We start from the raw sequence: 15,514 nt of genomic DNA, 5'->3' as shown, positions 1-15,514 counted from the left end.
TCAAGAAAAAGAGGGAGAGGACTCAAATCAATAAAATGAGAAATGAAGAAGAAGTTACAACAGACAGTGCAGAAATACAAAGCATCCTAAGAGACTACTACAAGCAACTCTATGCCAGTAAAATGGACAACCTGGAAGAAATGAACAAATTCTTGGAAAGGTATCACCTTCCAAGACTGAACCAGGAAGAAATAGAAAATATGAACAGACCAATCACAAGTAATGAAATTAAAACTGTGATTAAAAATCCAGGACCAGATGGCTTCATAGAGAAGAGCTAACACCTGTCCTTCTCAAACTCTTCCAAATAATTGCAGAGGAAGGAACACTCACAAACTCATTCTATGAGGCCACCATAACCCTAATACCAAAACTAGACAAAGATGTCACAAAATAAGAAAATTACAGACCAATAACACTGATGAATATAGATGCAAAAATCCTCAACAAAATACTAGCAAACAGAATCCAACAACACATTAAAAGGATCATACACCATGATCAAGTGGGATTTATCCCAGGGATGCAACTATTCTTCTATATACTCAAATCAATCTAAGTGGTAAACCGTATTAACAAATTGAAGAATAAAAACCATACGATCATCTCAATAGATGCAGAAAAAGCTTTTGAAAAAATTCAACACCAATTTATGATAAACACTCTCTGGAAAGTGGGCATAGAGGGAACCTACCTCAACATAATAAAGGCCATATATGACAACCCACAGCAAACATCATTCTCAATGGTGAAAAACTGAAAGCATTTCCTCTAATAACAGGAAAAAAGACAAGGTGGCCCACTCTCACCACTATTATTCAACATAGTTTTGGAAGTTCTAGCCACAGCATTCAGAGAAGAAAAAGAAATAAAAGGAATCTAAATCAGAAAAGTAGTAAAACTGTCACTATTTGCAGATGACATGATCCTATACATAGAGAACCCTAAAAATGCCACCAGAAAACTACTAAAACTAATCAATGAATTTGGTAAGATTCCAGGATACAAATTTAATGCACAGAAATCTCTTGCCTTCCTATACACTAACAACGAAAGATCAGAAAGAGAAATTAAAGAAACACTCCCATTCACCATTGCAACAAAAGAATAAAATACCTAGGAATAAACCTACCTGAAGAGGTAAAAGACCTGTACTCAGAAAACTATAAGACACTGATGAAAGAAATCAAAGATGACACAATCAGATGGAGAGATATACCATGTTCTTGGATTGGAAGAATGAACACTGTGAAAATGACTATACTAACCAGAGCTATCTACAGATTCAAAGCAATCCCTATCAAATTACCAATGGCATTTTTTACAGAACTAGAACAAAGAATCTTCAAATTTGTATGGAGACTGAAAAGACCCCGAATAGCCAAAGCAGTCTTGAGGGAAAAAAACGGAGCTGGAGTAATCAGAATCCCTGACTTCAGACTATACTACAAAGCTACAGTCATGAAGACAATATAGTACTGGCACAAAAACAGAAAAATAGATCAATGGAACAGGATAGAAAGCTCAGAGATAAACCCACACACCTATGGTCAATTAATCTATGACAAAGGAGGCAAGGGTATACAATGGAGAAAAGATAGCCTCTTCAATAAGTGATGCTGGGAAAACTGGACAGCTACATGTAAAAGAATGAAATTAGAACACTCCCTAACACCATACACAAAAATAAACTCAAAATGGATTAGAGACCTAAATATAAGCCCGGACACTATGAAACTCTTAGAGGAAAATATAGGAAGAACACTGTTTCACATAAATCACAGCAAGACCTTTTTTGACCCACCTCCTAGAAGTAAAAACAAAAATAAACAAATGGGACCTAATGAAATTTAACGAGCTTTTGCACAGCAAAGGAAATGATAAACAAGACGAAAAGACAACCCTCAGAATGGGAGAAAATATTTGCAAACGAGTCAACAAAGGATTAATCTCCAAAATATATAAACACCTCATGCAGCTCAATATTAAAAGAACAAACAACCCCATTAAAAAATAGGCAGGAGACCTATATAGACATTTCTCCAAAGAAGACATACAGATGGCTGAGAAGCACATGAAAAGCTGCTCAACAACACTAATCATTAGAGAAATGCAAATCAAAACTACAATGAGGTATCACCTCACACCAGTTAAGTGGCCATCATCAAAAAATCTACAAACAATAAATGCTGGAGAGGGTGTGGAGAAAAGGGAACCCTCCTGCACTGTTGGTGGGAATGTAAATGGATACAGCCACTATGAAGAACAGTATGGAGGTTCCTTAAAAAACTAAAAATAGAATTACCTTATGACCCAGCAATCCCACTACTGGGTGTATACCCTGAGAAAACCATAATTCAAAAAGACACATGCAGGGCTTCCCTGGTGGCGCAGCGGTTGAGAGTCCGCCTGCCGATGCAGGGGACACGGGCTCGTGCCCCGGTCCGGGAAGATCCCACGTGCCGCGGAGTGGCTGGGCCCATGAGCCATGGCCACTGAGCCTGCGTGTCCGGAGCCTGTGCTCCGCAACGGGAGAGGCCACAGCAGTGAGGGGCCCGCGTACTGCAAAAAAACAAACAAACAAACAAAAAGAAAAAAAAAGACACATGCACCTGTGTTCATTGCAGCACTATTTACAATAGCCAGGTCATGGAAGCAACCTAAATGACATCAACAGACAAATGGATAAAGAAGATGTGGTACACGTATACAATGGAATATTTCTCCGCCATAAAAATGGAACAAAATTGGGTCATTTGCGGAGACGTGGATGTACCCAGGGACTGTCATACAGAGTGAAGTAAGTCAGAAAGAGAAAAACAAATATTGTATATTAACTCATATATGTGGAATCTAGAAAAATGGCAAAGATGAACCGGTTTGCAAAGCAGAAATAGAGACACCGATGCAGAGAACAGACGTACGGAAACCAAGGGGGTACAGTGGGTGGTGGGGAGGCATGATGGTGGTGGATGAATTGGGAGATTGGGATTGACATGTATATACTAATATGTATAAAACAGATAACCAATAAGAACCTGCTGTATAAAAAATAAATAAAATTCAAAAGAAAAAGGAAAAGAAATTTAAAGTGAACGACAAAATAAATAAATAAATAAAAATAAAGTAAAATAAGATGCGGTTTCCTTTTTTTCCTTTTTTAACTTGCCAAGATAAACATGAGTGGATCAAATAAAGAAGATATATACTGAATCAAGTATGGGAAAAATATACAGCCTTCTGGTTTCTAAGTATCTTATCTTGAGAACAAGTGACCTATTATTAAATTCAATACACAAAAAAGTACACACTATCTTTGTTATTCCTCATTGGGCAGGGATGACAGTTAACCATATAAACTATGTTGACAATATTTTGTACTGGAAAAAAATATGGTTCTGTTAACTACCCATAATTTCTGTTCTCAATCGAATCCAACATAGGGGACATATTATATCTCACAGACAATAGTTTACTATAGGGTCTACATCTACAACTCTAGTCCTTCAACAATGTTAGGAGGTATGACAAATTTCAACCCCACATGAATTAAAATGATGGTTCACATAGAAACCCCCACGAATGGAATAAGCTGGATCAAAGGATATCTACACTAAAACAGACAATATTTTACCAAAGTTTCTTAACCTTTATTTCTAAAATAAGGGAAACAGGGGTTTCCCTGGTAGCACAGTGGTTGAGAGTCCGCCTGCCGATGCAGGGGACAGGGGTTCGTGCCCTGGTCCGGGAAGATCCCACATGCCGCGGAGCGGCTGGGCCCGTGAGCCATGGCCACTGAGCCTGCGTGTCCGGAGCCTGTGCTCCACAACGGGAGAGGCCACGGCTGTGAGAGGCCCACGTACCACAAAAAATAATAATAATAAAATAAAATAAAATAAGGGAAATACAGTTTTAGTATTTAATTGATCCACATATTCTAGGATGTTTTAACCAGAAACCCATCTACTTCCAAACTTAAATAAAAGACAATCCGTAATACGCCAGAGTGCACACAGGCCCATTTGTGTGTGCGTGTGTGTTTGCATGATCACGTGTATGTGTACCTAACAAGCAAGTTCTGTGTGGTTCTCCAAAGTTGTAACTGACTTGCCATGGGTACTGAAAGAAAACACTTGTAAGTAAAAGACTGAGCATTCCATTTTAAAGCTCTTTGTGGAAGTAGCATACCTGTGCCCTCTTCTGTACCTCCAGGAGGAGTTCGGAGTACTGCAGCTCCAGTTCCTTCTTTTGCTTGTGCCAGCAGCTCTCCTGGGCTTTGATCTGCTCTGTCACTTTGTTAAAGGTGTCTTCCTGGGTTTGCTGAAGCTCTCTCATCGTATCAGACTTGTTTTTACAGATATACTCTAGATGACTTATCTAAATGGGGAAATGCAACAAATAAGATAGGCTCACAAACAAGTCCTTTGTATCATCTCCCCCAAAAGCTATTCCAGAATTTTCTACTACATTTTATTCCTTAAGATCATATAAAAATTTTAAGTTAAAATGAAAAAAAATTAAGAAACAGGAATTAGTACAACAAAATTATATTTTAGCAGAAAATGTGTGATTGCATGTATAGATGACATCTATTCTTTTTCTCTAATAAAGTTACTTATTCTATAATCAATTTTACTGAGAAAATTAAGAAGAATATTTTAACCTCTAGAAGCAAAACTCAAACTGTTCAGATACCTCAATGGGAAAGAAGTATTTAAATGAGATTTACAAATCTACAAACATTTTACATATAACAAAGAAGAATGTTCCGACCATTTTTTATTTCACATTCAAAACACTGGAGAGAAAATCCTCATCATCTAATGTGTATGACAATTAATAATATTTGAAACTACGAAAAACTATTGAAACACAATACCATCTCAGAGGATTAAAACATGTACTCATTTTCATTATCAGTACTTTTCAAATCCGTTATACACATAGTCACAATCAAGAACAGCATCTCCACTTCTCACAATTTATTCCCTCATTTCCTCAATCCTACTTCTCAGTGCCTATGATTGTTCGCCAATCGGACCAAGACAAAATGCTCTTACTCTAAAACTGGACCGAGATGCTGATTACTTCAACAGAAGTAATGAAAAAAAAACTCAGGGAACAGTTTTTCTCTCTGTGTCCCTTAAGAGCAAATGTCACTGCAACTAAGATCTGGAAACTAGATCACATAAATATAGTTCTGACTAGTTCAATAGACCTGGGATAAGAATCAATACCTTAAATGGAGGAATACATTGGACTGCTAAGCCACTTTCATTTTCAATAACCAAAATGAGGTTTTTAAATTTTTTTTTGGAAAGACTGAATTCCTGGGTTTGTGAATGATAAAGGCACCATAATAGTCTACTGTTTTCTCCTACAATATATTCTTCTTACATTCTAAAGCACTGAATGGGTTTTGCAATATACAGTTTGTTATATTATAAGAAATATCATAAACGTAAGTTTTAAATTTTAAGTGCTTTTAAAGTAACACCTCATTATTTCCTGAGCAAAGAATTTTAAGATCATGTTTTGAATAACTGTATCTTGTTTCTATTTTATGCTAACATAAAGTGTTGGTTTATTAATGTAAATGACTAAGTTCTTTGAATTGCTTCATCAGTAAGATTAATTTATTTTCTTTTAATTAGGTCCCTGTGGCTAACACTGGCTAGCAGTATTAGCATGTCCTGAACAGAAAGTGGAGCTCAGAGACTTCATACAGACTTCAGTCACATTTACATGCCCATAGCAATGGCATCAAACTGAGTTGTAGACAAGCCATAATTAATGGTATTGAATTATTAACACCCAAATTCTTTTTGAAATAAGATGAATGTCAGCCCCTCTTAATGATACTGTGATGTGGACAAATGTCACTGAATTTAATAGAGGTATCTGGTGCCTGAGGACAGTTACCTTCTCATTAGCCCTGTTGAGGTCTACGATCAGGGCATCAACATTCTCCTGCAAAACTGCACAAAGCTCAGACCAAGAGAATTTATCCAGCATGCCTTCTGGTTGTTTTATGAGCACAGAGCCTGCTATCAAGTGCTGATACAAGGTATGAAGGAAGGTTAGCTTCTCCTACAAGAAAAAAAGAAATTAAATCCAGTATATAAACACCGTAAGAAGTAAAACACATAAGATACATGGTGAAGAATTTATTTCAAAAATCCTGGAAAGAAATGAAGATACTCAAGTATCAGAATATTGCCATTTTGGTGACTTTTTTTACATTCAAAATTAAGCATCAGGCAGAAACTTGAAATTGCTTACATTTATTTTCAAAACCGAAATCTCAAGTCTGGAAGCCAGAAGACCCGGGTTCTGACACCAGCTCTGCTACTGCTAAGGACGTGATCTGAGTAAGTGTCTGTTCAGACCTCACCTTCCCCAGCTGTAACATGAGGTATCTGGACTAGTTGTTTCTAAGCCCTTCTAACTGGAACTTAGTATGGTAATTCTATAATTTCATATTTACATTTACCAAAAAAGATGTTATTTAAGTCAAAAAACCAATATAAAGAGAAGAGCGTTACCCAGCTCTGTTGAAGAGAAAGTTATACCAATATCTGTACTTTACATGGACACAAGTATTCAGCTTTCCTCCTCCTCCAGAGATTCCAGTTTACTTACCACTTACAGGAAATCTATCCCAAGCCCCCTAGGCAAAGCAGACAGTGATATGAAAGAGATGGAAGATGGGCTCATTTTTTTTCCCCACTTAGAAGTTCATACCGTATTTGGCACACTGGGCATTTGTAGGTGTCTAAATATTACAAAGTTAACAGTCCAAAAAATGGGCATAGCTGCCCAAGATATACTTCTAAAACTGTCTAATTAAAAATGTTTTAAAAAATCCTTTAAAATTATATTGCCATTGTCATAGTTAAACCATCCATTGTTTAATGGCCTAGAAACTCTATACTGCAAATTCAGTAAAAAGCTGATCCCATCTTGAACACACAAGGAGAGTTTAGTTACTAAAATGCTAAATGGCTCTCTTTATAAGGCATTTCATCTATAAAGTCAAAGAATGGAACTCAAGACAAGGTAATTGTGAGGCTGCAAAATGAGTATTTTATGTAGATAAAATAAGTTCCCTCAAGATTTTTTAACAGATCAGCAGGAAAACTTTTAAAAGAAGAAAATTTAAGAGGAAAAAATAGGAATTCTAATCTTCCAGATAAGAAAAACTGAATGTAGTATATGTAAAGGTTTTATAGTTAGAAATTGTGGTGAAAGTTTTCCAATATATATAAAATTGTGCGTCTTTAATTCTCCCTGTATGTCACCTTAGTTTTTTTCCAAATATAACAATTTAAAAACCAAAAAATTTGAATACGTAGTTATATCCACAAACTTGAGTTAGGATATCAGAAGAGTCTTCACAAATATGCTATGTCTTTTTCTTTTTTAAGCAATTAAAGATGTCTTTTGTATTTTCAACCAAGTTGAGATGTCTAAAAATCTTATTAAATATAACTAACCAAACAGAATATTCAGGCACTAAAAATCGTTCCTCTCCACATTTTGCCAAGTGATCGAGTTCTTCCGAAAGGGTAATTCATTGTGTTGCCATCATGTCCTTTTCGCTTGGGCTGTGATGAACCGTGCATGATAATCATCCATTTGGCGTGAAAAGAGAATCTCAAGATCCAAAATCAATTCACACATGTTGAACCCAACCACAATGCTGTAGACATGCTGACTTTACAATACAGTCAGGCTTCTAGTTTCCTTTACTTTAATCATTATCTGATGTGTAGAACAATTCCAGCCCCTTCATGTGGACACAATTTAAATCCCAGACTGTAAGAAGAGTGGAAAGAATGTTTCCTTTTTACTCTCTTGGCATTCATGTTCGTATTTGTTGGAGTAATGAACTCAATATGCAGGACGACTCAGATAAACTAGTTCCACACTAGCTAGACTAGCTCTACCTCCCATGGGTAAAAGAAAATATAAGATAACAATTCTACTCACACAGGCTCATACAGTTATATAAAAGTTTGTCATAATATTTTAAGAAGCCATTAATAAATTAACACAGATCGGTAACTCTCAAGGGCATCCAAATAAACTTTTAACTTTGTGGGACTTGTATTTTTCTAAATTTTGTTTAATATCCTACAATTATAAAGAGTAAGGTGACTGTCTATTAAAGTAGATATTACTCCTGTTTTGCAAATAAGGAAACAAAGATGTGGAGAGACCAAGCTATGTGGCTTGTCCATATTCACAGTTTGTAAATAAAAGTACCTCTATCCATGTCAATTCTTTCTGATTACAAAAAAGATTCTTTCCACCATGGCAGGCTACTAAACTACTGAAATAAAAAATAATTTTGTCATTGGCAAACAGGACTGTTAGGAGCATAGCTACTTGGGATAGGATGTTCTAATAGCGAAAATTACTTGTACAAATGATGAAAGGGTTCAACTACTTTATTTCTCTTGCAAAATAGGATCATACAAGAGTAATGGAATGACTGATTTTGCAGCTGGCATGAACATTTCAAAATAGCTCAGAAGAATTTTTTGAATTAAATCAAATAAGAATAAAAACAGACACTTGACAGATGTAAACTTCTAAAACTGAGATTAGTGCAAGGCCTTTCCTGACAGTCATCTTGTCTCAGGTAATACCTCGGTATCCGTATGGAAAGTCTGGGAACGCTTCTGCAGCTCACTTTCAGATTGGGCTGCTCGCGCCTTTTCTTTCTCCCAACAGTGCAGCACATTTTGTAGTTCCACTTTTAAAGTGCTTATTTGAGCCTCTCTGTCTGCACATTTAGTGCGTAAATGACTTAATTCTTTATTGACATCAGCCAATTTATCCTGAAGGTACTGTTGGAGACACCAAATAAAGAGACTGTATCAAGATGATAACATTTAAATATAAAATGTTAATTACTTACTCCAAAAAGCTCTTTGAGAGTTTTCCTTTCAACTCATTATAAGAATATAACTTGGTAGCCCAAAAAATTTTTCAAACTTGTAAATTACATTTTAAAAATAAATCTCTTACATTTACTATAAGAACATTTACTTCCCAATGACATTCCAAATACCAATAGAAATCTCAAATATGTGACATAAAATTCTGCTGAACTATTTACTCCTTACCCTTAACAAATTCTACTCAAGTATGTCCATGACAAACGACATGAACCAACACCAAAAAATCCCAACTCTGAACGTTGGACTAGTACAATTTTGCAAAGATGTAGTACATAAGACCAGCACAGAAAATAAAATAAACCGTTGCCCTAGACCTTAGCCAGGTGTGGTCACAGCCCACTATTAGGCATGATGTACTAAAAACAATGGCTCCACCCCAAAATGATGAAAACTGACCCCAAATACTGATGTGCTATGTAAAATATGCTGAATGTGTATCTAAGGCTGGATATCAAATCTTAAATCATTTTTTGAATCTATGGTATTATAATTAAATCTGGGAAATGAATTTTTCCTTTAACCAAAACAATTTCCAATCAAGTTTTATTTTTTTAATGAAAAACATTCTTCTTACTTTGACCAACAACAAAAAAAGTTTTTAATTGTATCTAAACATAGATACTTAGTCAAATATAGGAAGATACATTTTCAGATATCTCTACTTTAAAATATTCCCTAAAACAAAAAATTCCCTAAATAATTGTATTTGTTTCTTAATAAAAAAGGAAAAAGTTATTCTAAATCACAATACCTTTATATTTTTAGCATGAGACTCTACCTTCTGTTTGGTAGACTCAAGTTCATTAGATGTCTTTTCCTTAGCATGATTCATGTTGCTTAGCTGATGAAAGAAAATGTAAGTAAACTTTTAAAATATTTTTCAACGGTGGGTAACTCAAAAGCTAATCTTTAAATGTTTTTTATGCAATTACTTAAATACAAATTTTTTATAGTAATTCAGAGACTTAAAAAAATTATCTCTTTTGCTTAACTATGTAATTTCTGTCCCAAGTTCACATGACTAAAAAGAAAAGAAAGCATTCAAGCTTAAAATGTCGGTAATGTTATTGTGTTTTTACTAGATATCTGGATAAAGGATTTCATTCTTACTGTAAACAAATACAACTTTATTCTTAAAATCCTACTGGACCAAAATGCCAGAAGCAATGGTATCTATACAGAAAGAAAAAAGGACAGACCAGAAGACTGTTCTTTCTACATCACGAGAATATTCACTGGTCTCTCAGTCCATATGACAACTTCAGGGTCGGTCACATGCTGTCCTACTGGGAAGGCTTGTGGCAGGTCATCAGTTGGTCCTGCTCCGCTTGTGATTTATTTTCTTTGACAGTTCATTCTTCTTTCTGTCAGACTGCTCTTTTTGCTTTCTTTGCAGCCACCCCTTGGTCTCCCCACTGCTGTCTCTGGCACTGGTTCACAACAAAGCGCATTACTAAGCCAAAGCCTGCTGAGTCGACTTTTCAACTGTGCTGAGGATCATGTGACATTCATCCTCCCAAATAACAATTCGCTGTGGGTAATATGTTCCTAGTTACCCTGCAGCTTCCAGACCTAGGCCTCAGAAGAGTTTCATAAACTACTAACAATACAGGCTGTCTTGTCTCACTGAGAGTTAGCAATGTTTGCTCTTTATAGAAATTTAATTATTTCAGTGGTCACTTTCTTTTATGCCTTTTGAACAATTACAATTACTGAGGGCATTAAGAAGACTCACTTTTCCTTCTTTATTCACCTTAGCAAACTAAAGTAAAATATGCCTCTTCTTATGTGCAATGTAAGGGTTTCAAGGCCTTTGTATTACATAAAAGAAACAGATAAACAGAGGGATAAACACTAAATTCCATGCTATGTGGATTGTCTTTGGTTGGAACAATTGTTTGTTGCTTTGCTAACTAATTGTGTTTAATGTAGTTACTTCATATTCTCTAATTTAACAAGATGTAACTAAATAAACTCTTCAATTTTTAAAGCACAAATTCATAAAACATTTTAATACCCAAGAAAATTATCAACCCACAAGTTAAACAATACAAAAGAGAAGATAAATAAAAGCATGAGCTTTTTCAATCAGGAAACTAAAAACCTCCAAGCTACATCAAACAGATATTTGTTTTTAAAACCTTCTAATGCTTTACTCCCTTTAGAGAATGCACACTAATTTCTTTTTTATTGACTTCTACAATTTGTAGAACTCCTAAGCCAAAATACTGGCAAACCCTGAATTTCCAGTACCTATTCCAAATTTCATAAAAACACATTAACATTTAAATATAACATATATTAACTAAGTGAGTTGCATAGCTCTTTTGTTAAATTAAAATAGATAAATTATGAAGACCAAGAAGTGACAGTCTTTATAACTTTGAAAATAGTAGTGTGACAGAAGAGAGACTGAGACCCAACTTTAGGCCACACTTAAAGAAAGAACAGTGACAGACAACTTGTTATTTTTTGTATCTGTGAAGCTGTCAAATCAACATTCCCAATACTTTTGACCTCTGTAACAAGCAAGTAATACGTACTGCTGCAGGCCGAAGGCTATGTGTGTGGAGCCAAACAGTGCAAGTGTTACCTCATTAGATGCATCTTCCAGCTTGTTCTGGTAATCTGTCAAGGTACGCCTCAAACTCTCAAGGACAACAGAGAAGCTGGGAGGTTTATCTTTGTCCCTGTGGATGCCTAGAGAAAAATACAGGATGAAAATATACCATTAAAGTCGCAAAGAGACAAAAGCTAAGCAAACAGTAACAGAGATATTACAATTAGATATAACTGAAAAGACATCATGATATACCGAGTAGAATCTTATTCTCCTAAGTATACTGCTGTATAGCCTAGTATTAATAGCTTTTCTAAACAAGTGATCAAATTAAGTTCATAATATATCAAGTCCAAATTTATGGCTACTTTGTACCTTACTATGCCCACCTTGTAGTTAGTAGTAAAGCTCTTTTTTTTTTCCTATTTCCAAGGTAACTAAAGTATTTGTACACACCTGTTATCCAACAATTAAATAAACAGTCTATACTAAACACTGTTTGGAGGAGTTACATACATTTACTTTGGTCCTTGTGTTTCTGATCAGTCAGGCCTATTTTTCTTAAACAATTTCTGAACACAAGAGCACATAATTTTCTGTTATGCTTGGAAATAATGTTCTTCAATCCTTAAAATTCTCAAGTTACAATTTGAAATAAATAATAAAAATACTATTATCTACATAGGCCACATCATGTTTCAATTAAAACCCTTAAAACTGATACTCATTGTAAAAATATGAGTATTTCCATATTATGCCCTCAAACCATTTTAATTTAGGGAGGCCATAAGTTAGGTGAGCTAATCAAGATCACATGGTCAAATGTAGTTTATTTTTAAAATTTTTTTTAAAGATTTATTATTTATTTATTTATTTTATTCATTTTTGGCTGCATCGGGTCTTAGTTGCAGCATGCAGGATATTTGTTAAGGAACGCGGGCTCTTCATGGTGGTGCATGGGCTTCTCTCTAGTTGTGGCGTGTGGGTTTTCTCTTCTCTAGTTGTGGCGCACAGGCTCCAGGGCACGTGGGCTCTGTATTTTGCAGCATTAGGGCTCTAGTTGAGGCGTGCGAGCTCAGTAGTTGTGCACACGGGCTTAGCTGCCCCTCAGCATGTGGGATCTTAGTTGCCTGACCAGAGATCAAACCCTGGTCCCCTGCACTGTAAAGTGGATTCTTTACCACTGGACCACCAGGTAAGTCCCTCAAATGTAGTTTAAAATAGTAATCCAAAATAATCAAAAGTTTAGTTTCAAAAAACACTTTGAACTGATTGCTTATTGTACTACTCATTAACTGTTAAAAATTAAATAGCAAATTTTAAAACATACTTACTAAAATTACTTTTATTTTCCTATATTTTCTCCCTATCATATTTTACAATCTAAATATTAATATCGATAAGAAGCATTCACAATACCTTTTTTATTATTCATTGATTCATCCATTCAACTAATTTAATGCATTTAATGCATTCCTACTATGTATTAATCCTAGGCATTAGGCACATGGAGGTAGATAAGAATGGTGTAGTCTCTATTCTCATAGAATTTACAGTCTAAAAAGAGGAGGTAAGATTGTAAACAAATAATTACATAAGATCATTCATCCATTCTTCAAGTACTCAGTTGCTGGAACTTTGGGGAGAGGAGGGACAAAGGCAGTAATACAGGAAAGAAAGAATGAATAAAGGGGAAAAAAATGTTTGGTTAATAACAGAACAACTTTATTCATATCAGAGTATTAGTGATAATTATTATTTTAATTTTGGACAAAATGTTATTAATAAACTTATTACATTCACCAAAGTATAATTTAAACACTATCTTAAGTATGGATACACCTTAGCTTTTCTTAAACAGAAGAATAATAATTAACTTAAAAACCAAACGTAGGGCTTCCCTGGTGGCTCAGTGGTTGAGAGTCCGCCTGCCGACGCAAGGGACGCAGGTTCGTGCCCTGGTCCGGGAAGATCCCACATGCCACGGAGCGGCTAGGCCCATGAGCCATGGCCGCTGAGCTTGCGTGTCCGGAGCCTGCGCTCCGCAACGGGAGAGGCCACAACAGTGAGAGGCCCGCGTACCGCAAAAAAAAAAAAAAAAAAACAAAAGTAATATGGAAACAACATATATCCCAGTTGGGGTGGGGGGGCGGGAAAGCCAGTGCTCTCAACCGTGAAAATGAAGAAGACAACACTCTTTGTAATGACTGTGAGTTGGAGAGAGAACTCATTAAAATTTTTATTAAAGGTCTTACCAAATATATTTTTAAAATATTGCTCTCTTGCACAAGATAAAAAAAAGTGTAATGTATAATTCTTTTCTTCTGCTACTACACAAGAAGGTCATGAATAAATCATTCGAGGACACCCAGGAAATCTTAGCTTATACAATAAGGGAGAAAACTTGCTCTTAGAAATCCAGAAGAATAAAATCATCATAATATGGGTGTTGAGGAATAAGGAGACAAAATGCCCTCTCCTTACTGACTCATGCACATCTTATATTCTACAAAAAAAGTTTCTTTGCCTGAAAATGCTTTTACAAGAAAGTTCAGCTGAAGTACAAAGTATGCCTTATGTCCCACCCACATTCATTATAAAAAGAAATACTTACTGGTCCCTTAACATGAAGAAAATATTTACAAATAAAAAGAAAGGGTCGCTCAGGACCCAGGAGCTTACTGACTAAAATTTTATTTAACCTAATAATATCCTAATCACTGTACTATTGCCCGCAAAACAATAAACTATTAAAGCTATCCTATCAGTGGATGGTCTAAAACCTCACAGTAAAGATTAAAAAAATAAAATAAAATAAAATTTTAACAGTAGTCATAAATAGCTTTTCAAAGGTTAAAGTCCAAATGAAGAACAGAATGTGTCAGCATGTGTCATTTATACTTCAATTACGCCAACTCAAAAATCTTCTGAGTTTCTCTGTCCCTGTCCCTATACACGTGTGTCTCTATACATGGGTGTCAGCCTATACTTTCACATCACTGCTGCCTGTCTCAGTCTCTTTCTCACTTTTAAGTATGTTTCGACAAGATATACCTTGGCAAATCTTTTCTTTGAAGTAGTAGCCCATAGGAGGGAGTGAGGAAGAGGAACAGGTCCCAAACCTTCTATTTAAATGTTCCCTTTTGGGGGCTTCCCTGGTGGCGCAGTGGTTGAGAGTCCGCCGATGCAGGGGACACGGGTTTGTGCCCCGGTCCAGGAAGATCCCGCATGCCGCGGAGCGGCTGGGCCCATGAGCCACGGCCGCTGAGCCTGCGCGTCCGGAGCCTGTGCTCCGCAACGGGTGAGGCCACAGCAGTGAGAGGCCCGCGTACCGCAAAAAAATAAAAATAAAATAAATAAATAAATAAATGTTCCCTTTTGGACAATCTGAAAAACTAAATACTTTTAAATGACTCAAATAAACCACTGTTTTTCAAGACGGTGTTATCACCTCAGTAACCCCACAGTTCCACAGGAGAAACAGTAGGCTGTAATGAATGAGGTGAGTCTATTTCCTCCACCTTGTCAACCATTCTCTTATCTACTTCAGTATCCTGCAAGACCTCAATTATTAAGAAATAATAGAGACTATAAAACAAAAGACTGAGCTTTTTTAAAAAAAAGATCTTTGTTGTAGAACATGCGTAGTCACGTTCATCCTCAGAACAAATAGGAAAAAAAGAAAAGAAAAACCCTGTTGTTTAATGCTGATTTTTAATCATGTAATAAGAGACAGAAAATGACATTCAAATGGGTTTTTCACCTGAGAAAATCTAAATATTTAATACATTGATGACTAAGAAAATTCTTTTTTCATTCTAAAAGCACTGAATATAAACATTTTGTTGGCAGTTATACTTTTGAAATTCAGACTACATTCCATATATTAACTTGTCTTATTCACTGAGATCATAAACAACCATATTCATTATCTTGCAAACACTGGTACCCATTCTAGAGTTTTTAAGGAAAATGACTCATAACT

The 15,514-nt window shown here is 35.7% G+C and overlaps 1 protein-coding gene across 1 annotated transcript in view; it reads right to left on the bottom strand.

Moving 5' to 3' along the window:
• The window catches only part of CCDC171 (coiled-coil domain containing 171), a 356,794-nt gene that overhangs the window by 212,639 nt on the left and 128,641 nt on the right, over positions 1 to 15,514 (bottom strand). The window contains exons 14-18 of the mRNA XM_027105900.1: positions 11,563 to 11,669; positions 9,721 to 9,810; positions 8,655 to 8,855; positions 5,923 to 6,090; positions 4,189 to 4,377 (exon numbers count right to left, since the gene is read on the bottom strand). Coding sequence (XP_026961701.1) covers positions 4,189 to 4,377; positions 5,923 to 6,090; positions 8,655 to 8,855; positions 9,721 to 9,810; positions 11,563 to 11,669 — 755 coding nt within the window. The remainder of the gene's footprint in view (positions 1 to 4,188; positions 4,378 to 5,922; positions 6,091 to 8,654; positions 8,856 to 9,720; positions 9,811 to 11,562; positions 11,670 to 15,514) is intronic.

The sequence above is a fragment of the Aethalodelphis obliquidens genome, unplaced genomic scaffold, assembly GCF_003676395.1.
Source record: "Aethalodelphis obliquidens isolate GAN/ISIS:26980383/991018 unplaced genomic scaffold, ASM367639v1 scaffold7, whole genome shotgun sequence".
NCBI classification, from domain to species: Eukaryota; Metazoa; Chordata; class Mammalia; order Artiodactyla; family Delphinidae; genus Aethalodelphis; species Aethalodelphis obliquidens.
Note: the sequence above shows the minus strand (reverse complement) of the source record. Positions and strands in the feature narration are given on the sequence as shown.